Source organism: Manacus vitellinus, unplaced genomic scaffold (assembly GCF_001715985.3).
Source record: "Manacus vitellinus isolate BGI_N305 unplaced genomic scaffold, ASM171598v3 scaffold_4_pilon, whole genome shotgun sequence".
NCBI classification, from domain to species: domain Eukaryota; kingdom Metazoa; phylum Chordata; class Aves; order Passeriformes; family Pipridae; genus Manacus; species Manacus vitellinus.
This window is the reverse complement of record NW_021940604.1, coordinates 23457185-23480937: the sequence shown is the minus strand read 5'-3', so window position 1 is coordinate 23480937 and position 23753 is coordinate 23457185. Positions and strand designations below refer to the sequence as shown.

The 23753-nt window shown below is 37.7% G+C and overlaps 1 protein-coding gene across 1 annotated transcript in view; it reads right to left on the bottom strand.

The window, feature by feature from the left end:
* PDSS2 (decaprenyl diphosphate synthase subunit 2) overlaps positions 1-23753 on the bottom strand; it is a 116070-nt gene that overhangs the window by 14564 nt on the left and 77753 nt on the right. Inside the window, exons 4-5 of the mRNA XM_018077940.2 lie at positions 10311-10385; positions 1900-2073 (exon numbers count right to left, since the gene is read on the bottom strand). Of these exons, the coding sequence (XP_017933429.2) occupies positions 1900-2073; positions 10311-10385 (249 nt within the window). The remainder of the gene's footprint in view (positions 1-1899; positions 2074-10310; positions 10386-23753) is intronic.

The window sequence follows — 23753 nt, the reverse complement described above, 5'->3', positions numbered from 1 at the left end:
ACAGCTTACAGAGCTGGGCAAGCCATAGGACATAGCCATGTAGGAAGCTGTGGAGTGTCAGGAAGCATTAAAAATATAAATGATCCAGTCTTTGGTGGGAAGAAGATCAGTTTTTAATCTGTGCAGGGTAATACATTCTACTTTAGAGTACCTGAGGAAGCCGATGCAGTATGACCTTCCTTCTGTCAAAGGAAATGCTACATAGCTAGGAGCTTTCTATGAAAATTATGCAATCCTTTATACACAACTATGTGTCAATAGTGAATAATTAATACTAAAGCATTCACAAAACATTAAGGCTATAGCTGCACTACAAGCAATTTTTCTAGTAGAATTGTACCTAGTAATAGCATACAGTGGTATTTTTGTGGCAGTAAAACTGTGCTTTATAAAACCACTTCCTTCTCCTGTAGGAACTAGAAACTATCTAAATCAACTCAGCTGAAGTACATGAGAGCCCTGTCTGCCTGTCTCAAGCTACGGTTAATCTTGCAAGTGGTGCAATACAACAGGAACAGATCTTTAGGGCAAAACAAGAGTGCCAAGGATCTGAGTTCCCCACTGTGTGTTTTCCTTTGGACTAGCAGTAGCTGCAGACTGAAAGTCTTCTAGTGGAGGTCAGAAACCTTCTGTGGGAAATCCTACTACTGTAAAGGTGGGGGCTGCTCCTGTCCAGATCTGGTGGCCTCCCTCCTTATTCTCAAGCTGCCCCCTCTGGAAGGTACCTCCACAGCAGGTTATTTAGAAGGGAATGCAAGCAGGTCCTTCTGCCACTGCAGCTCGTGCCTCAGCCCACGTGCTGCTGCAGGCAGTTGAGCCTCACAGTACAAATCTCTGCATGGTGGCAGTCAAGATCCAACACATCATGTACAGACTGGGAAACAAGAGGCTGGAGATCAGCACTGTGGAAAGGGACCTGGGTGTTCGACGGCAAGTTGAATATGAGTCAGCAGCACCCTGGCAGCCAGGAGGGCCAACTGTGTCTAGGGGGGCATCAGGCAAAGCATCACGAGCTGGTCAAAGGAGGTGATTGTCCCACTCTGCTCTGCACTGGTGTGGCCTCACCTTGAACAGTGTGTGCAGTTTTGGGCAATGAAGACAGTGAAAGGCCTTGAGGGGAAGCCGTGTGAGGAGTGGCTGAGGTCACTTGGTCTGTTCAGCCTAAAGAAGAGGAGACTGAGGAGAGACGGCATTGCAGTCTACAACTTCCTCATGAGGGGAAGTGGAGGTGCAGGCACTGATCTCTTCTCTCTGGCAATCAGTGACAGGACCCAAGGGAATGTCCTGAAGGGGAGGTTTAAATTGAATTTTACGGAATGAGGTTAAACCTCAGGGGAGGTTTAAATTGGATTTTATGGAATGGTTCTTCACCCACAGGGTGGTTGGGTACTGGAGCGGGATCCTCAGGGAAGTGGTCATGGCACCAAGCCTGACAGAGTTCAAGATGTGTTTGGACAATGCTCTCAGGCACATGGTAGTATTCTTGAGGTTGTTCTGTGCAGGGCCAGGAGCTGGACTCAATGACCCTTCCAACTCAAGGTATTCTATGACATGCTTCCTTCTGCAACTTTTGCTACTGGGATTGTGGCTTTAGGAAGAATGTAGGAGCAGGTAAGGTAAAGTTTTAAGCTGCTGCAGAAAGATGTGCTAGAGGGACATTAACAGAAGCTTGAATGTAATGAGTTACTTTGCCAGGAGTGTGATTTTGCTAGTTCACAAGCACTGTTCATACCAGCAGTTTCCACAAACATCTTCACACCAGGCAGCAGTAAAACCTTTCAACAATGACCTGCTGGCAAAAGTCTACAGCATAGTGGCAGTATATAAAAGAGCTCAAGATCAACACATCTTACAAGCCTTGCTGTATTTAAGATCCCAGAACTTAAGGAAAAAGCATACCTTATGACTCATAGACATATGCTTTCCATACTGAAATGCCATGTCCTGAATCTCAGTGCTGTGCTTTGCTAGCTCCATTGCAGCCTGGCAGCTCTTTGCCAGCAAGGCACTATGTGACAGGAAAACCTGCTCCTTCCACCGAGATATGCCAATATCATCTGTAAGACAGTTCTCCTGAAAATGAAACAAAGGCTAACATGAAAACACCAAAACTGCAGATGTGTCAGCTCACAGACATGAATAGTGTGGCACAGGTGAGTAATGTGGTAAGTAACAAAACAAACAAAACTCTGATGCCAAATAAAGATAGGTGGGTTTTAGGGATGATTAGAGAAAAGTATCAGAATAAATATACTGGCAGCTTCAAACAAAAACCTTTTTCATTTTCTGCTCAAAAAGAACAATGCAAAATATGTGGAGTTGTCAACAGATTCAGTATAAATCTTTTCTTAATGACTGTATCATTAAACTGAACATTAACAGCCAACTACATCCCTCATGAGGGACTGGGGAGTTAAAAAAAATGCAAACAAAACTCCAAAACAACAATAACAAAACAAATCCCAAAAGTAAAACCCCCCAGAGTACACCTACACTTCAGCCCCTTACCAGTTACCAAGAACCAATAATCCCAAACAAACTTGAGAAGTCCCTACAATTTCTCCTTTGTGGTCAAGAAAAAAACACACTACAAAAGGTACTAAATATCCTTATAGACTGCATTGAAAAAGTGAAGGGCTGCAATGGATGACTTGTACCTCTTCTACTCCCATATTAAGGATGGGGAATGACTGAATGTATTAAAGTTGTGATTTAGAAGTGTCAGGTATTAACTTTCTCAGGGGCTGGCAGAGATCTCAATGATACCTCTATTGAACTTTATCACCTTGACTGTAAGGTCAGAAATGCTCAACCATTCTCAAAACCTTTTATATCCAAAATATTAATTTGGATTACTTTTCACAAAGCATTTTTTAATTAATGCAAATAAAATACTTTCTCCCCAAACCCAAATTCAACTACCATTTCTTAGACTTATAAGGCGTTAATATGGCACTATTTCACTAATGGGTCTTCAAAGATAGACATGATTTTCATCTGTCTCACATACATGATACTGTCACACTTTTAGGTACTCTCTAAAGAGAGGAAAAAATAAAAGACCCAAACCTGAAAAGACCACAGTTGTTTTATTAGAAAAACATAAAATCAGCAATGAGAAGCAACAGAAAAAAAAATTTCAAGCATATAAATTTTGTAATTTTTCAGTTCAGCTAAATCTATAGCATACATTAAGCCAAAAGATATTCTTTAAAAGAGTATGTATGTATGTATGTATGTATTCTTTAAAAGAGTAATAAAAAACCCCTTTTATATAACAAGCTTTTTCCCTCAAAGTGATGTCAATTAAATTACTTAGAAATGAGTAAGTAGTAATTCTGTGTGACCCTATAGTTTTCTAGCAAGGTATTATCTGTCATGAAATCAGTAACAAATGAAATAGAATCCATCCGTTCGGCTCTAATTTTCCTCCCTTATGGATATCACCCAGAAGTGCTGTGTTACAAGGCAGAGGATAATTTGAGACTAATGGAAGAAGTAGGAGAATTCTGCAATGCCAAGTAACACAGAGCTATATCAAAATGTCTTTGCTTTCAGACATACTATTAAGTTATACAAGGAAAGTGAAGAACAGAGAAACCACATGTTTGCTATTATGCATATGACAACTTACAAAGTCAAGCCTAAACTTTCCTCGTGTTTCAGTATTTTTGTTTTAATATCTTAACTCATCCCAGAGCATCTGCAAATTCCCATGACTGGCAAAATGTCAAAATGAGCATTTAATTCAAGTAGTTCCGCATATATCAAGTCTCTTTTTTTCCACTCAGATATAGATCAATTTATTTGAAATTTAAAATCAGGAGCTCTTGGAAGACGAAACACAATCTTTTCCTTAACAACCAATCTGCTCAGTGAAAAAACAGTATTTACTAAAATTCGCTGGATGATATTGAAAATTGGCAGTGATTTTTATAATCATTTGTTCTGAATCCAAATAAGACAAAAATACTCTAGAAAAGTACCCTGAAACAATTTTGAAGTTAAAAAAAAAAAATCTTTCAGAAGACCCCTAACTTGAAAATATTTGCTTGCTGGAGCCTTTGAGCAGCAAGAGAAATGCAGACATTATCAAATATCAACTACGGGAACTGAAGAAGCTTAAACAATTATTGCAACTCAACATATACAAGGAAATTAATTCTATGATTTGTTATAAAATCATATTCTTAAACAAGTTTGAATTTCATAACCAGATTGAAAATGATGGCACAAAAAGTTACTGTCCACTAGATGAACATCATGTAGAAGCTTCAAGTATCTAAAATGAGCATCTAACTTGAAGAAAAAAAAAAAGGCAAGAACTGGACACATATTTGAAGATACAATATTGAAATCTTAAAAGACATAACTACTGTAAATCCCTGGGTTACAGAAACAAGCAAGTTGTAAAAAGGCATTATGTCCATATGGATGTGCCTTAGCACATGAACTTGTATGACAGAATATAGCCAATTTTAATCACAGAACCTCTTATGACCACACACTCCTAAATCTTCTGTTGCTTAAGAAGGCAGACACAACCTTTCTTCAGTAAAGTTTTTCAGCAATGTCATTTTTTCCCAAGCTTAACTCATATTGTTCACAGAGTGTCCACCAACCACACTACATTCATACAAAGGTATGTAGGGCAAGATCTAAACACTATTGTAAAAACATCAAGGGAAAACCAAAACTAGTTCTAGATTGCAAAAGTTGTAAAATCTGACATCATGACAGTGCTTAGTACTTTTAGAGAAATTTTCACTGCTTTTTAAGCTTTGTTTTGTCAGCAGTGGGTATAAAAGTGGACATTAACATGCTCAGAAGACTCCTTAGTCCTTCATATAAAAGACTTTTCTAGCTCAAATTAATTCCAGCTGTAGTTGACAGTGCTCAGACAATTGATTAACTAGTGCCTGGGATCTCATTCACAAGTTCTGTCACCCAAAATTGGTCCAGATCACAACCATTCCTGATGCTGTCTGGGTGGCAGAAACTGGAAGAAGGGAGCCGAACCCCTCACCATCACCAGAAGAAAACAGTCAACTCCAGATACAGTTTGCATAATGTCAGCATGGGAATACAGGGAAAATATACAAATCCAACTCTGTCAATCATCGTTTCCTATGGGAAATTAAGAACAGCTGAAGGTGCTCCTATTTTACTATCAGCAAGGTCGGTTACTGTTTTGTTAGAAATTGTCTAGTTGAGATTTTTTTTTTTAAATTAAGCTACTTCCATAATTTTAAACTGTGTTTGAAACAATCCTCTCAGGAAACAAAAAAACTTTCAGAAAATGAAACTGCAAGACAAAATATGCGAATATAACCATCAGGAAGGGCAGTTTTTAGCAATGGCAAAAAAGATCCCCAATACAAAAGCAGCACTTAACTCAGTCTGATTTATCACACCAAAGAAGATGCTCATATGTGGTTCAGCTGAAAACATATTAAGGAAATATGCATGAAAAACCTGTCTTCAAAGTGCAAAAACCCGTTTGTAAAACCAGGAAGAAGTACAAGTCAGAGACACTTTGATGTAAAACTTCAGCTACAGTGTATAAGGGAAAACTTAATTTATTTCCATACCATGGCAGCTCTTTCTTAGCCATCTGCTGTTGCACAAAATGATTGAAATGTCTGAATCACTTATATCAAACTTTAGTTTAGTTCTCAATGGGCAAATAATCTGCAGAAACACACGGAAATAATTTTAAATTGCATATTCAAGTTTTAAATTAGGTAGTTCAAGAACTTCTATTTTACATAAATAAAATCCAATGCAACTATGAATCATTCTACCAGTAGCAAGACCCTGCAAAACATCTTGCACATGGTTCACATAAGCTTTCAACAGATGTATTCGTGCTTGCTGAACATGACAGGGCATGTTTTATTGGTCTATTAATACATGTCTTCACTGCTTTTGGAGGAACAAGGCTGTCTGTAAATAAGTTAACAAAGCATGCCACCAACTACTTCTATCGTGACACTAAAAAAACCCCACATGACTTAAAAAAATTTCGAAAACTTATAATAAATTTAAATCTCTTCACATCTGTTATTTTAAATCTCTCTGGAAAAGCTCAGTATTTAAAAGAACAAACAAACAGCATTGGCCTTCTTTCTAGCTATGCTTTTTTCCCCTCTGACACATTTACCCGTTCTTTTCACAGATGCTCTTTACTCAAATTCCATATTTTATCCTTCCCTTTTGTCTTGCAACAGAAACATTTGTTTAAAAAAAGTGAAAACTCTGACTGCTGCACTGCTAAAAGGTGATTTACATGTCTCAAAATGCATTTGGTCTACTTCCTTTGGTAAAATTATAAACAAATCCTTAATTTTAACACACTCATAGCAGTCCAGTTGATGGACACGTGCAGTATTCCAAAACATTACTTCTCAAAGCAGGGCTGGTGACCAAACATCAAAGAACTGATACCACTTGCTACATGTAGCCTGTCCTTCCCCAGAAAACACATTTATTAGAAATACCTGGTAATTCACTATTTGGTAAAATGAGTACTTCCCACTAATGTATTTCTTTTTAAACTTGTTTTACATATTAGTTGTGCACAATTTTCACACTATTGCATCAAAAACACCAAACAGCTATTCTGGTCATCAGTGGAACATGATGGAAATGGTTTTGTCTTACATAATATCCCATTCTGACACTAACAAGAGTTCTGGCAATGCACATTTAGCATCAGCTAGATACTCTGGATATGAGAAAAAAAAAGAAACCAAAAACCAACCAAGTGATTTCTCATAAGAGCCCCTAAGTTTTAAGATCGCAAGAATGGTCTGGCAGGTAAAGCACAAGAGCCAACACTCAAGTCCCACTCTTGATTCTGCAGTTTGACCTTGAACTTCCCTGTATATCTTGTCCTTGTTCAGTGGACTGACAAGGATATTAAAGCAACCTTCATTAATATTTGTTAAATGATCTGGAATATTAAAACAGAATATTTTTAAAAGCACGACAGTATTCTCTGAGTTAGCAAACATTTTAGAAGCCTTCAGTCTCCTAAAAGTTGGAAACAGAGACTCAGAGTAATGGTTTTTTTTTTTTCTGCTAAAAATAGATACCACAATCAAGACTGAAGGCCAGATTAGACAACTTTGACCTTTTCATTCACTAAGGCACAAATTTTTACTCCCAAATTAGACCTAGATTCAGGAAAGGCAGATGGGACTGGGAAGAATGTTCTTTAGTTGCAGAATTTTGGTCTAAGAGCACATTTAAAGCACAGAGCTGTAAAGGTTTATCATATCACCCCTTTCTGCTCCAACTCACAGTCCAAAATATTACCTTAATATTGATAATGCAACATCTTAAATTACAGCAGATGTTTATTTATTACTTTGAACATGAGTGACAACCTTAACTTCGAGGCTGTGTCAAAGCCTACACCTTGTAGTTTGGACTGCCATTTTAAATAAAGATGAAAAGTTAAATATTAGCACTTTTTTCCCCCAGTTTAACACAGATCTAATGACTTACTATGCAGACAAGATGAAGAACAATCAAACAGAATATACTAAAATGGGACGGCTGTAGGATTGCACGTGGTTGTGCAGAGGAAAAAAAAAGTGGTAATGAGCACTGTCAAATAATTATACTCATTATATATCTTCAGGGGTAAATAAGGTCAGTCTTGCTAGGTCAAATCATTCTTTCAGCTTTCCTAGTGGGTCATCCAAGAAGACAAACTTCTTTTTGGGTAAACACAAGCTTAGGATGTCAGAGGAGAAAGGTTAATTTTGCAGAGTATTTTTGTATACCATCTAGGTAGACATTCAGCAAAACTCAAAACACCTTGGTGCTAAATTAGTGTATTTTATGGTACTGAAGAGCTTTATGACAACTGCATTAAAGACATTTAACATATGAAGTACAGTTTTCCTGCCTAAAAATGGAGGGAGGGGGAAAAGGTGAGAAGATATCTTTCTGCTTTTCCAAATTTAAGACATTCTCAGCAATGAAAATTCCTTTACCAACATCCCTATGCCCTACTCCTAAAAAGAAAAAAAGTTTGACATTTGAGATTTAGTTGTGGAGCAGATTAAAGCATTTGACTTACCTCTAGGAAATGTAGTTCACATTTTTGATTCAATCAAATTGCAATTAGAGAAGGAGGGAAGACGCACAAGGGATACAAATAAGGCAAACAACTGATCTAGTCCATTTGGCAGTCTTTGCTAAAGAGATGTTCATAACATGAACAGGACACAGCCTCAGCAGAAAAATGCAAAGAAAGCAATAGGGATAGGTCCATCACACAACATGGAACTAAATTTCTCAGCCAACAAGGTAAAAAAAAATTAAAACAGATCCCACACTTTGTTGTAGGTCTAATTGGAAGCCAAGCACTATCAGTTATAAAGACTAAACTTCAGACACTGTCATGTAAATTTCTCTGTTATGGCACCACACTAATTGCATTTTGAGTTAACTGGATTCCCCCCTTAGGAAAGGTACAGTGTACTTTCAACTCTCCTTAGAAATAGTCACTGAAACAAAATAAATCTTGGCTATTTGTAATTGGGCCAGGGCAAGGTAAACGTCATGCAGCTGCACTTAGTTTCTCTCACACTTGCCCTTGCAATCCACACATGAGGGGTGCTTCAGTAAGGCAGCAGAAAATAAACAGAAAAAGAATAACTAAGAAAGAGAAAATTAATATCTTCTGCAATCACAGGAACCCAAGAGTCCACAACATTTCTCATTTATACAGGGGCCATGGTTAAAATAAAATGCAGTTTCATTGCTGAGATCAACCTATAGAGATTTATTTCTACACAAAATAGAGTAGGTTGGTGTTTTTTAAATATACCTGTGACCTACTTGTATTTAGAAACCTGCTTGAGTATGGAAAATAGTAAACATTCTTTCCAAAAATCTTAAAGATGTTGTCCATTTTAACATATAACCTTTAGCACACTCCTTGGGAGCAACAATGAAGGCTGAAGTTGGTTTATCCTCAGGTAAAACACAGCAGATGCAGAAGCACTGCCAAGTTCCTAACACTGCACTCCTGCCATGCTTCCATCTAGGGTCCCCTCCTGAGAGGTGCCAGAGGATGCTGGGCACATGCCATCCTCTGTGCAGAACCCAGTGAGTCGTGAGCCCCAGGCAGCTCCTGAGTGTGCCATTACTGCTGTCCTGCTGGAGGCTCTCCCTCAGCTCTGTGATTGTTTCAATCAAAATAAGAGGGACACATTTGAATAAGGTTAGTTTTAGTGACATGTCTTTGCTGCTGCAGAGCAGCAGAGACAGACACTGACCAAGGGAGCACCCTCTGGAGCCCAGCTGCTGATAGGCACTGCCACTCTCCACTTGCCCACAGTGGTTTGGTTGGGGCAGGGGCATCAGGGCAGACATCTACTGTAGCAGTAACCCACGAGATCAGGGTTTCCACTATTAAGGTATTAATTTTGCTACATAATACAACTAAGCGATAGCAAACCAGAGCTGCAATTTAAGTACACAACACCTACTGAACTGTAAGATGCAGGTCTCCAAGGCAAACCAGAAGCATGAGACAACACCACTACAAGTGAATCTATCTACCTCAGCGGATTTCAAGATTGATATTCACATATACACAGTGCTAATCAGTGACTGAAAAGTTGCTACCATAAAACCTGTAGAGTCATGGCAACTTCAAATAGTTGACTTTATTGCATGTGTTAAGACACAGTCATAGTAAATCAAAGGAAGAACTCTTTTTTTTGCCAAAACTCTGCCCAAGCAAGCCTACTTCACGAATGCTCTCTAGAAGTTTCTTTGAATATTCCAGTAAAGACAATACATGCATGGTGACTTCAGGTGAAGAAGAATATACTGCTACACTCCTAACACTTTAGGACCAAACTCGGAAGAAAGGACATGATGTAAGTTCAGGATGAAGCATTTTGTAAACATCTTTGGGCTTAGAAATGACAGGTTTGACATGAAAATATTAATGATGTTGACAACATTGTAATAAGGGCCTCTAACAGAACCTTGACTAGAAACCTCTGGAAGTGTTTGGAAAGACTGTAGTAAGAAGTGTCTGGTAATGACACAACATTATCTTATTAAGCACTCACAGAAATAAAATAGTCCCTCCTTGGGCATTTCTGGAAAATTCCATCAGAGCTTACAGGTGTCATAACGATGACAATCACTAGGACTACAACTACTTCTCTTCCTCCTTCTCCCTCCTTTTTAACAGATGAGAAAGTAATCACGTTTATTGTAGTCACACATTAATATCGCGAAATGCCTTGGGTATATAAATCTACTGAAATTCTTACCTCAGATGATTTTGAGTTTTCATAATATATACCTTGAACTAAGTCACCAATAGCACTTGAAATGAGTTCCACAACCTGTAAAAGAAAAGCAGAAAAAACCTTACATCTTTAATTATCACCAAGTTCACTAACAAAGCTACTGGCAGATTTCCAGAGAGACAAACCACAATAACATTCCTTGCAGAAAGCTAGTTGTGAAAGACTGCAGGATTTACTAAGATTTGTTCTGCACAAGCATGATGCTGTGCCTCTGCTAAAACCTCTACAACAGTAACTCTTCTATCAAAGTTTTAAGTTAATATAAACGAAAAGCAAGACTTGTTTTTCCTAAAGTGTGAACTATGGAGTGTATTCTCAAAAGGACGTTCACAGAACTAATAAATCCCAGTTCATGAATATGAGACAGTACCTCATCTGGGCTTTGCTTTGTTTTGGTTTTTTTCCTGCCAAGTAAATACTTCACAATACCTCTCCCTGGGAGCTGTTAAAATTCTAATCTTCGTGGCTAACACAGAAAAGTCAGAATCCATAGAAAGGTAACCTTTCAAATGTGATCATTTGGTATTCGTGTGCCCTGGGAATGCACTGTGGATGTATTTAGTGCATGGCCTGAGGCTCAGCTGTACCACATACACTGAAAGTCTGCAACATAGGAATGTTTAAATCAGATTTATCAATCTGTATTATCTTCAGGGTTCAGACTTTTTATTTTATTCAAGCAAAGCCTAAAAATCTGAACTTGATCCAGAATGTAAAACAAGCAGTCCACGGTCTCCCTGAGACTGTGGAACTACTGTACAATTTAAAGTTGTGCACATGAACTGGCTTAATTGGAACAAAATACTCAGATTTATTGTAAAATTAAATGCAGGCATTTCAAATAAGCACACCTTAAGGCTACCTCTTCAGTTGCTCACAAAGTTTTAATTTCTTGAATGTTTAATTTCCTATGCATATGAGTCTATATCTGATTCCTCTTTTTGCTTCCTAAAATTCAACATAGCTCTTATTGAATTAAAAGATTTAGTTTCAGTTTTTATCATTCCCGTAACTGAAGACAAGAAGTCAAATGATAAATCCCCTAACAGAAAGATATTCTAACATTTAGGCATGCTTTATTTGATAATAAAAACACATTTGTATGCTAGTTTTGAGCACTAGCAAAAAGGTTGTGTTTTTTTTTTTTTTAAACACTGGTTCATATACATATTCATATACACACAGCAAGTGCTAACTTTAGAAATGGTGCTGATTAAAAGTCATGTTTTTTCTTGCAATGCATATGGGTTAATTTGCAAGACCTACAAAAACAGCCTGGGAAAAAAAAAATCACATTGCCCTTTAGGAAATTAGATACCGAAGAAATATTGTAGCAATATGAGCTGCTAAGGAACTGAAAGGACAATGATCCTACAGTGTTACCAGATGTGTTGAGTTATTTAAGTGGGGAACAGAGAAAATGAGGGCCTTTTTTTTTTTTTAAGCAACACCCCCCCCTTTTTTTTTAAGGTATCAGATAAGCCTTATTCCCAAATCCAGGAGGACTGAGTATCGCCAATAGGTCTATGAAAGTCTGTAACTAAATGCCCAGGATCAGATTGTATTACAGTTTATACAAGCAACATCCCAAGATTCTTCTGATGGCTAGGACACATAATACAGATCAATCACTCACTAAAAAATGTTATGGTTTGTGAAATGGTCTGAGCTCAGAGACCTACACTGGTAATACGAAGAGGAATTTACAAAGACACTGAGTCCTACTCTAAATGTCAAAGTGATAGTATGAACTTTTAACAATGCAGCTGGCTCTGGATAACTAGACCTTTTCCTCTCTTGCCTGAAACTCTAGACTGAGCAGAACCCTGTTTTGGGGTTTCTTTTTTCCATCTCTCCTCCCTCTTTTTCGTGCAACTCTACTCTCAAAGGCAATTTTAAATGTCTTAAAACAAGCTTGGTGAAACATTTGTGAACAACTGTATCTCCTCCTCTTACGAGTTTATAAAACATCTTAGGAGAATTACACATCAGCTATTTAGAAGAATCCTTATATTAAATATCATTAGGCCTTTAGTGATACACTGAACACTGTACGTTAGTGAGAACTTAATACTAATATTAACTCTCTTCTTTCCAAATATATATATATAAAAGAATATTTTTTAAGGTAAATGTAAGGCCATACAGTTTACTACCAGGAATGAAATTCTAGTTTCAAGAGCACAGTGGGATGCTTGCATGAGGCTCTGTCACCTCACCAATCCTTAATCTGATCTATGAAAAGCATCTGCAGCTCAACATCTGTGGCCTGGGGTCCTGAGCTCTGGGGAAAGAAATGAGAAATGAGGGAACTAGGCAATTTTCCTCTGTATCCCAAAATGGTATAGAGGAAGAAAAAATATTACAGATTCAGTAGTATTCATTCAATGATACACTGTCTAGTTCTTATGTAGCACTTTTCATCACAAAATTTGAAAGCAATTCTGAAAATTTGAAAACATTCCTGTAAAATATATTCCCTACTGTTTTACATAAGGGGAAAATGGTGACAATGAACTGATTTTCCACAAAACCATGCAGCATGCCAGTGGAAGAGCAGAAAAGAGCATCCAAGTTATCCCCATTCTCATCGGTGCCTTTTTGCCCGACGAGTGCCCTGTTCCATTTCCCAGCATTTCGGAGAAGTAAGTCCGAGAAGCAGGAAAGGTAGATGAAAAATGAAGTGCTCTCAACTGCTTCTCTTCTCATTTGAACATTGAGCTCCATTTTAAACAAGTTCAGAGATGGGGAAAGAGAAGAAAGGATCACCAGAATTAGTGCTTGAAAACAGTAGCAACTCAAAAGAGACCAAAGGCAGGTTATTTATAATCTCTCTTCCCACTATTTTCTACTACTCTACATGTTTTTGAGAACCCTGGTTCCTCATGGGTACTCGAGATGAGCAGGAGTAACATCACACTGAGAGAAAACAAACTTCCACTCTATTTTTCATTTTCCACTCTGTATCAGCATCTTCCAAAGCGCTGCGTTTTCTGCTCCCCCTAGAGCTTCCACAGGGCTGGGAGTGGACCAGGGGATGACCCATTACCTGTAGGTGACAAGTGTACATGCAAGTGATTTTACAGCCTTTAAACACCTTTTGCAACAGTTTTGCCAGTGTATCTTTTTTTTTCCCTGAGGAGGTATTACTTCAACACCTTTCTAGGGATGTGATCTATTCTGCTTTTAAACGATCAACATAAACGCCATCAATTTAGGATGAATACAGGGAAAAGAGATGGATTGTTAAGGCTAAAATCTCTCCTACTGTCTAGGCAGGCTAAGTGTATAACATGATGTAAATTCTAGATACAACCACTTGATTGCTCGTTCCATAGCAAGGTAGAATACATGCTCTGACCTGTCCAATTCATTCAAATATGAAATAGTCCAAAACACTGTGCTATGTTTCAGTGCCAGAAGAGTTCTGTAGGTTTAAAGATCTTTAGGTTCTGTAGGTTTAAAGAAATTTGGCGAAACTGAATTTACCCTTTTCTGGGGTAGTAACTTATTTGTCAAAAATGCACAGCTTTACCCCTTCAAGGTTCTTTAAATTTACTGCAAGTCTACTTTCTCAAGCTCAGAATTTCTAAATATTAATTGAAGAAATAAATCAAAACATTGGTAATTCACTTAGTTGTTCAGAAAATTACTCAGGACATTCAACCAACCACATACCTCCCTCCTTTTCCAGAAATCAGAATTTCATGTAGTTTACTGAGGACCTCTCTATAATTCAGAGTTCAGAATTCATCATACATGATGACACAGAACAGGGCCATATTCAGTGTTGCAGGTACAGCATCCCAGTTCATGCAGGGACTGCAGCTGACTGTCCTGCACAAATCAAACTCTATCTATAGAAAAAGAGGTATATTTTAATTAAAGGGAAACTTTATGTTAGAAAGACTGCAGGGAAATCACAGAACAGAAGACATTTTGGTAGAATACTTTCTTTGAAATTAAAAGATAAGATTCAGACTCCATCAAGCACAGTAAAAAGAATGGATTCTAGGCCCCACTCATCCTTCATGAGATTTCTAGATAACCTGGATGAAAGGACAACATTGATGCCATCAGTTTAGTAACTCGAGCACTTTGTTCCCTTCACTTGTCTTCAAAATATTTTCTTTTAAAAGTTTACTGCAATGTAACTCTGCATATGTATCTTTTCCTGGGTTTCCTTCTAATTTTAAAAAAAGGAATGAATTTGAGTTCCATTCAAAGAATGGTCAATTTATTTTAAATTCAGCAGCTGAAGTAGAATTGATTACACAGATCACTCTATTTCAGAGTAGTAATACAGTGTCTCTCCAGACTCTACCAGATATTTTCAAGGGGAACATCATGGAAAGGATGAAGCTCTTGCAGGAAGACAGGAAACAGTACTAGGAAGAACACAGCAATGGTTATATCTTTGTTCTTCATCCCTCATGATTTCTATTTGACAAACTTCCTTAGCTCTGCCAAATTCCTTCCAAGAAGGACCACAAGTAATTCCTTCCATCCTTATGTTGAAACTATATCCTTTCCTCACACATCTGCTATGACAGACCCTAATACTTGCTGCTGATATGTAGACTTGAAAATGTTGCAAGGCTTCCCCATACAAGTAAAGAAGAAAACTAAATAGTCAGGAAACATTAAGTACACAGACAAAAATTCCTTCAACTTGAATTTCACTTCCCTCCGCAAACAAGCACTTATTTGGGAAATATTTCCACTCTTAAAAATTATACAGAAAGTTCTTAAAATTAAATATTCTCCTGTATTTGACACAGAAACATTGCAACACTAGGAAGCTAAAGACAAAACTCAGCAAACAGCTGAAATTGGATTTCGATTAATCAATAAAAAAAAAATTAAAAAGGGGGGGAGCAGAAACTGAAAGGAGTTCCAAGAGCAGTGGAATTCAATTTTCTTTCCTGGTAATCTCAAACATCATTAGTCATACAGGGGTATGACTAAGTGTGCCAGCCTACAGAATGTTTTGGGGTTTTTTAATCTAATGTTTAATGAATCCTATTGAATTTACTATTTGAAATCATCTTGAGCTTTACTATTTTTTAAAGCTGGTCCTCTCTTAGTTGAAACACATAGAAAGGACTCCTTACAATGATTTGCTTCCTAGCATGTTTTAAGTGGTCTAGAAGACCACATTTATTTTTTTCTTCTTCTGTTAATGATGAATTAGTAGCAAAATACAATGTCCAGTGTAAACGCATCACCCAAACCCATTACTTGTTAAAAAGGTACTTGCTAGACATAAAAATAATGCTTCAAAATAATCAGCAGCAGTCAATTTGAGGATTGCTAACACTGTCAAATATCTACCTTAAGGTCAGTCTGCCTTAGGGATTTTCACCAGTGTTAAGCCACCCTTTTTGTGCTGATGCAGCACTATCTACAGAAGTGGGTTTCATTAGTATAAAGACTTTTAGTGCGTAATTCAGTCATTTTCCTTAATGCCAACATAACCAACAGAAGAAACATCCTTTTCCCTTGTCTACCTCCACATGATACCTTACACAGTTTATTAATACCTTTGCAGATCCAATGCAGCAGATCCTTGCACTAAAGTACTCAACAACTGTTGCTGAGTAACCCAGGTTAGAGAAATGTGTGATTTCTTCAGCTTGACCCTTTTGGACTGGGTAATTTCATTACATCTTTCCTCTATACAAAACAGCAAATAAAGAAAGTATCGTGACTACAGGGTTCTGTAGATACAAAACCCTCTTCATCAATAAGTGATACATAGGAGCTATAAAACACTATTCTCACTCACACAGTTGCAGACAACCATCAAATCAGGATATGTTCACGAATGAATTGAGCACTCAACTGAAAAACACAAATTATACCTGCAAGCAGCATTAACAATTTTGCACAGTCTGTATCTGAAAAAATGTGAATCAGAAGTAATACCACTTAGCATCTGACAGATGGAATCAACTAAATGAAGCTGCAGATGTTTGTTAAGTTAACAAGTCAACAACCAGAGTAGCAGCAATCAGATTCTAGACTTCAGATGAAATGCTGTTGAATTTCAAAACGCTAATATTAACAACCAGTTACAGTGCATCCAAAGACTCAATATTCTTGCTAGCCAACAAGAAGTCAAATACATCAGCATTTTGTTTAAAAATACAATTAACTTATCTATGTTACTGATAAAATTTTATGCATTATAATATTACACTGAAACCACTCCAGGTGTAAAGGCATTTTTACTAAAAATTTTACAATGGGAAAGTTAATTTTAAAGACAAGATTTACAGCAGGGAAAAGAAAGGAGAAGATATATAATCTATCACCCTATTTACAAGACACACCTATTTTAACCTCTCCTACAGTACAATGTGTACAAACAGCTGTAGTGGGTTGACCCTGGCCAGATGTCAGGTACCCACTAAAGCCACTCTCTCACTCTTCCTCTGCAACTGGACAGAGGAGAGAAAAAAGAAAAACAGCTAAGGATTCATGAGTAGAGATAAGAGCTGGGAGAGGTCAGTTACTGATTCCCTTCATGGGCAAAACAGACTCAAAGTGGGGATAGTACTTAAATTTATTATGAACAGGGTAAGAGCCAAAGAGTGAGAAATAAAACAGTCTTAAAAGCACCTTCCCTCACCCCTCCTTTCATGTTCTCCCTCCTCCCCCCCAGCGGTGCAGGGGGACAGGGAATGGGGATTATGGTCAGTTGTTGTTTCTGCCGCTGCTCAGGGAGAGGAGTCCTTCCCCTGCTCCCGTGGGGTCCCTCCCACGGGAGACAGTCCTTGATGGACCTCTCTGGCGTGAGTCCATCTCTCGGGCAGCAGTTCTTCCCAAAGTGCTGTCCCGATGGTCCTCTATGGGCACAGCTGCTTCACCATGGTCTGCACCACGGGCTACAGGGGCCTCAGCTCCGGTGCCTGGAGCACCTCCTGCCCCTCCTGCACTGACCTCGGTGTCTACTTTGTTGTTCCCATGTTCTCACTCTGCTCTTCCCTGGCTGGAGTTCCTTATGTGCAACAATCTTCTGTTCCTAAACATGTTATCACAGAGGTGTTACTATTGCTCCTGATTGGCTCGGCCTTGGCTAGCAGCAGGAAGTCCATCCTGGAACTGGCTGGCATTGGATCCATGGGACAGGGGAAGCTTCTAGCAGAAGCCACCCCTGTAGTCCCCCCCACTACCATCCACAGAATGCAGAAGAGGGAGCCAAATTCTTCTCAGCAGTGCCCACTGACAGGATGAGGCAATGGGTACAAATTAAAACGCAAAATTACATCTGGACACATGAAAACAGTTTACCACGAAGGCATCAAACAATGGATCAGGTTGCCCAAAAGGGTTGCGAAGTCTCCATCCTTGGAGATATTTAAAAGTCATCTGGACATAGCCCTGGGCAATCTGCTATAGCTTGAGCAAGAGGTTTGGACTAGAGGATCTCCAAAGGTCCCTGACAACTTCAACCATTCTGTGACACCAGTACCCGCTGGAGGAGGAACACAGATGATTTTACATACCAATAACAATAATAATAACAACAACAACTTGTCTCATCTTTAAAATAATAAAAATCAAGGCTACAAAGCTGGTGCCAAATACCCTCTTACAGAAGGGTTAAGATTACTGATTGTACTGGGAACAGATTTCCCTATGATAAATAGTTATGTTCTTGGGAGACTAAGAAAGGCCATGCAGACAAATCTTAGATTCTTATCACTACTAATAACAGCTTGAATTGCAACTGAAAATAAAATACATTTTCGCTTTTAAAAGTGTATTCTCTATTGAAATCACAGTGATCTTTAGTCCTTCTGTAAAACTGTATATATTAAATGCCTTGTCATGAAAGTCCACCTCTAGAACCAAGTATGACATTAAGACCCCATTCATCCAAAGATGGATGTTAGTATGTGTTAAGTCCTCACACACACGAAAAAGGCTGTTAGAGATAATATTGAGACAGTATTTTACCCAAGAGAGATCTGATTGCTTTTTATCCTACTACACACTCTCAATACGAATCTTACTATGTTTGAGAAACAGACTTCAGATAAAGCCAAGAAAACTGAACTTTAGATCTTTGACTCCTTCAGCTATAAAGAGAATGAGGTTGACATTGCAAATATCACTCCTGGAAGACATCACCTTAGAGTCATGGAATCATTTGGGTTAGAAAAGACCTTCCAGATCATCAAGTCCAAACTAAACCTAGCACTGTCAAGTCCACCACTAAACCATGACCCTAAGTGTCACATTTACACGTTTTTTAAATACCTTCATGGATGATGACTCCACCACTTCCCTGTTGCAGCCGCTTCCAATGCTTCATAACCCTTTTAGTGAAGAAATTTCACTAGTACTCATTTCATGTACCTGCTTTATGAAAATTCATTTTCATTTTATAATTTGTTTAGGGGTGAAAGCTGTTTTGTAATGAATTCCCCCATGATGATTATTCATGGTTGTGAAAGAAAAAGTTGCAACAAATATCTCTGTTTAAGAAACCCAGGCAGTGCCAATACCTATTCTAAGTAAGTGGTGAATGAAGCAGCAGAACTGCTGGCTCTTGAGAGTCCTTTCTCACAGTATGCGTATCACACAGAATAAAACATCATATATCCAAAAGTTTTCATTTGTTCAATTTCTTAGAATAAATTTTGTTTTCTTTTGAATATCTATTTGCTATATATTCTGGCATCGATCTTGGATACAGCCTCTTGTTAACAGCTAAACAAATATTAAATACAACCACTTTTTACTGTTTGTCTAAAACCTTTGAAAGGCAATTTCTCTGAAAAGTGAGGAGGTTCGCCCTAAAAAAACCCAACCAAACAACACAACAACAAAAAACCCACAAAAAACCCCTTTCTTCCATAATTTGGCCTTAACATTCAATTAAATTGATTTACATATATATACACATATATATACACATCGGTAATAGGCACCTATTTATCTCAAAGACTGAAAATATTTTGACTTCTAAGATATTTGTCTTCACCACTAGACAACTGACAATTTACTGTCATACATTGTGGTGGTTTGAGACCCCTCAAAAATCCAATTTCTGAGTTCGAGCCTCCCTCCCCCAGTTTGCTTCAGTGTGAGAGGGTTTTCAGACAAAACACAGCTACTCAGCATTGGGGGAAGGGGAAAATACTTACAAAGTTTATTTACATACATATATATAGGTAACAAGTATTTTTTCACGATGAAATAATATATTTACATGAGATTAAATTTCTCTTTTTCTTCAACAAGAGTTCAGGAAGAAAAGAGAAAAGTCCTTTTGTCACCTTTCAGGTCACAGTTCCTTCAAATTAGTTTCTGTGGTATTAGTTAGTGCCCTTTATTTTTAAGGCAGCAGATTTGAGTATTGTAGTCAGAATTTTTCTGTTCTTACTTTGAGAAAATCCCAATCCCTTGAGCCCGAGCCTTTGAGGGACTTCCTTGGAGACTTTCGCTCTTTTTCTCTGGTGCTGTTGCATTTCAGAATTCCCTTCAAATGGAAGTCCACCCCTCTTTCCAAAAGAGGGTCTCTAAAAGGGGTTTTGGGGAGATTTAATTCAGTCTTACCCCCAAAACAGTCTTCATTGAGTTTCTTTGTTCTGTTGCCAGCTCTCTCTCTCTCCTTGCAGGACATCTCTGTGTGTCTTTGAGCCTGGCTCCACTCCATCTCGCTGCTGCTGGCTATTTTTCTGGCTTTCAGCCACCACTGTCTCTGTTCAGCCCTGCAAGCAGACGTCTTCTTCCCTCCCCCACCCCCCCAGAGGAGGGGGAGAAGGTGCTATCCAGGGGTCTCTCTGATTCTTTCAGAGTCCCCCTCGATCACCAGCCTCAGGGGGGGCTCCACTCAGCTACTGCACTGCTCCAGGCCCCCCAGCCAGGGGCTAGAGGGGAGGGCCTGCTGGCCCTCCCTCCTCGTGGCTTCACAACATGGCTACAGCTTTTTCAACTACCTCAACTTCCTTCTCTTCCAGCCTGTGCCATATGTTGATTTTTACAGTAGTGAAATGTAGCTTCTGATTGGCCCTGGCACACCAGAAACACCACCCCCCAGGGTTAAGCACTTTTTTCTAACTCCAGGGGAAAACACTTTTTTATCCCAGGACACACATTAAGGGGGCAAACATAAGAAGGATGGACACCAACCACCCAGAATAGACTTCCCAGCTTTAGCTTTTATCTTGAGATGTCGAATGACTTTTGACTTTCATTGAAATCAGTCTTTCTTCAGTTTCTTCAAATTAGTTTTCATTTTCTTCTTCACTGATGCTCAGTCACCTCTGAAAAGCCTTCTCTCCTTCATGTACAGATAGCATATTAGTATTATCCAGACCATTCTGCTAACTACAATGAGGCAAACCATAGTTCTCTCAGAAAAAGAACTACCTAACCATGTTAGAAGCAGCAGTGCAGTTTTCCTCTGAGGAAGACAATATTTACCTGGAATAACGATGGGTGTTTCGTTCAAGAACTCAAGCAGTAACATTGACTTTGGTCTGCTGGGCAGACCAGAGAAGCAGAAAGACGTGTCTGCTACGATGAGGAAGGCAAATTCAGATGCAAATTGAGGAAATTGTTAGTGAGAGAATTTAGAGGTAAAATCATTAAATGGACTTTGTGCAAAACACTATAAAAATCTTAAATAAGCTACTGAAAAAACCTTCCAAATCAGTGGAAAACTTCTTCCTGAGATGTTTACTTTCTCAGTCAACATGACATTGAGACAGAACCTGAAACACTCACAATTCTGTTCTCAATAGCATCATGCCTTGATCCTTTCAAAATATTCTCACAGTATATTTTTGGGAAAGACTTTAATCTAGACTTGAAGATTCAATGATACCTATGATTGTGTATTCGGCTATCTGTCTCAGTTTCAGTCTTTCCATGTTCTGCAGCAGTCATTCTGCTACAAGGCCCTGTTTTTAAGTCATAACTGTCCATAAGGGAAGAGGCAGAAATCACTCTTTTTAAAAAATCTATTTTTTTCATGCAGAAGTGGAAGGACAGAAAACAGCCTGAAATCTAAACAAATTTTTCCAGCAGTGCCATGGTCAAAAATCACAGAAAAATATACTCTTCCAATACAGATTTACACTAACCACAGTGGAGTCTAACTTTGGGAAAGCTTAACATAAGCGTTAGCTTTAAAAACCAGTACAGGTGCGACAGGCCACTAAGGTGAAGGATAAACCTATTTGAGGAATGTAGTGATTAGGAATTAATGTAAAGTTAAGCAGTTTTAATCTCAAAACTGACACTCATTGCAATGCAACAGAACTCATATAGATCTAAGTGGAGACTGTTTCTAACATATTATCACAATTACAGATTAAGTATCATTTTTAGAATTTCAATTAAATTAATAAGTTAATAAGCTGTGTCACCTAATCCTCTAATTTAACTTCTCTAAAAGATTACTTTTCAAATATATAATGATAGCCATTAAGGTAATGAAATTTTCTAAATATTTAATTATATTACCAGTTATACATAGGAAAAGTGAAATAGGAAAAACCCTGTAAAATATGCAGAAAACTGAATTTGCATTTTATTTTAGGGGCTATAAATTTATTTCTTGCGAACAATGGCAGAAGATACACTTGCTAAGAAACTGTTCCACTGACATAAGGATCAGAAGAGACAATGTTAGATTCACTGGCATCATTCTAGAATTTTATCATCATCAACATCACAAAAACTGTTGCCTCTAATGACGGCAGAAATATTAGACAAAAGTTTTACGACAGTAGTGTGGGAAAAATTTGAAGTGTTGAGTCCAAAAGATTTTAACCTTTTATCTCTAACATACAAGGTTTTTTTCCCCTCATGCTTAAATACTTTTATCAACTATTATAAAAAGTGTCTTTTTTTTTTGCTACCAAAGGAACTTCACAGGACTGTCAATAAAACTTCAGAAAAGAAGTCTTCTTATTAAAAATGTTTGAGAACATCGTGCAGAAAAAAACAATACATGTCCATTAAATGGACATAAACTTTCTTTCAATTACAGTCTCTTTAATTTTGCAGTAAACTAAAACTAAACTTACCTCTCAGAAATGTATGCACATTAGTAAATTTTGGTGCAGTCTAAAAGTAATAATTAAAACAAATAACACTTTTCTTCATTATGATTCATATATAATTATGAATCAATTATAAATTTGTCAGTACTGAAAGTGTGTTTGCATTCTCCAATAAAATCTATGCTAAGCTGTATGACAATATTCAGTATATATATCAGTATTTTAAGATACAGAACTGTTTACTTCGGGTTGCCCAAAGAAGAGCTTTGATATGTAATAATTCAATCATGTTGCCTTATATTGTTGCATATTAGGTTAAAGGCTCAAAAACATAGGATTTCTTCCTTGGTTTTCTTCTCCCCCAGTATCCAGAGAAAGCAATGTTTCTTAAGTGTACTTTTCCATAAATTAGTTCAGAGCTCTTTAAACTTATCTGTATTTTTCAGTAATGTCTGGTTTTGAGACATGCCCCTGTGGTACTCTAAAATACTAAATTAAAATAAAAATACTCATTAATAGAGATACTATCCTACTCCCCATCTTGTCCAATACATCATCATCAAACAGTGCCTCAGAGGAAGGTACTGTAAGACAGACATGATAAAGTACTTCAGAAAAGCTCCTTATTCTGTTTTCTATAAAAAAATTTGAAGGTTGTAACCACAGTTCAAGATAAGTAGTTCTTATACGAAGTTCAATGTACATTTAGATTGTTGTAGTAGGAAGATATAAGAAGACTCAAATGACTAGCTTATTGATGTTTATGCAAACAAAAGGCTTATTTCATAAACAACATTTATGCCTTTAGAAATACATAAACTTAACATAAGGAAATGCATCCACTATATAAGTACTACATCTGTGCTACTGTTTATTTATAAACAAATAATACTTAATAAAACAATTCTCTATAATGTGGTCTTCTGTCAGAGCTCTGCATTGGCAGACAAGATTTTAAATTCAATTCTAAGCTTTCAGGCTGTAGATTTTGAAGGGTTTCCATGAAGAGTTTAATTATTTCAACGAGACCTCACTGAATTATGGTGGGAAAAATAATCAGTTCTTAAGATTTCAGTAAGAACTATGGAGAACACTACAACTACATGTACTTCAGGTTTTTGGGCTAGGCTTTTTCTTCTTCTTTTTGGGGGTTTTATTTTTTGTTTTGGATACGCTGGGTTTGTATGGTTTTATTTTGGTTATTTGGCTGGTATGTGGGTTTTCTTTCTTTAAATACAAAGGGATGTCTTATCAGTTTCTGGAGTTGAAAGTAATGCATTTACAGATTGTTTTACTATTTTCTAGGCACTGCACTAAACTGCATTATTTCAGCCGTCTGAAAGTTCTATGTACCACTGTCTTCAGAGTGTGAAAGCAT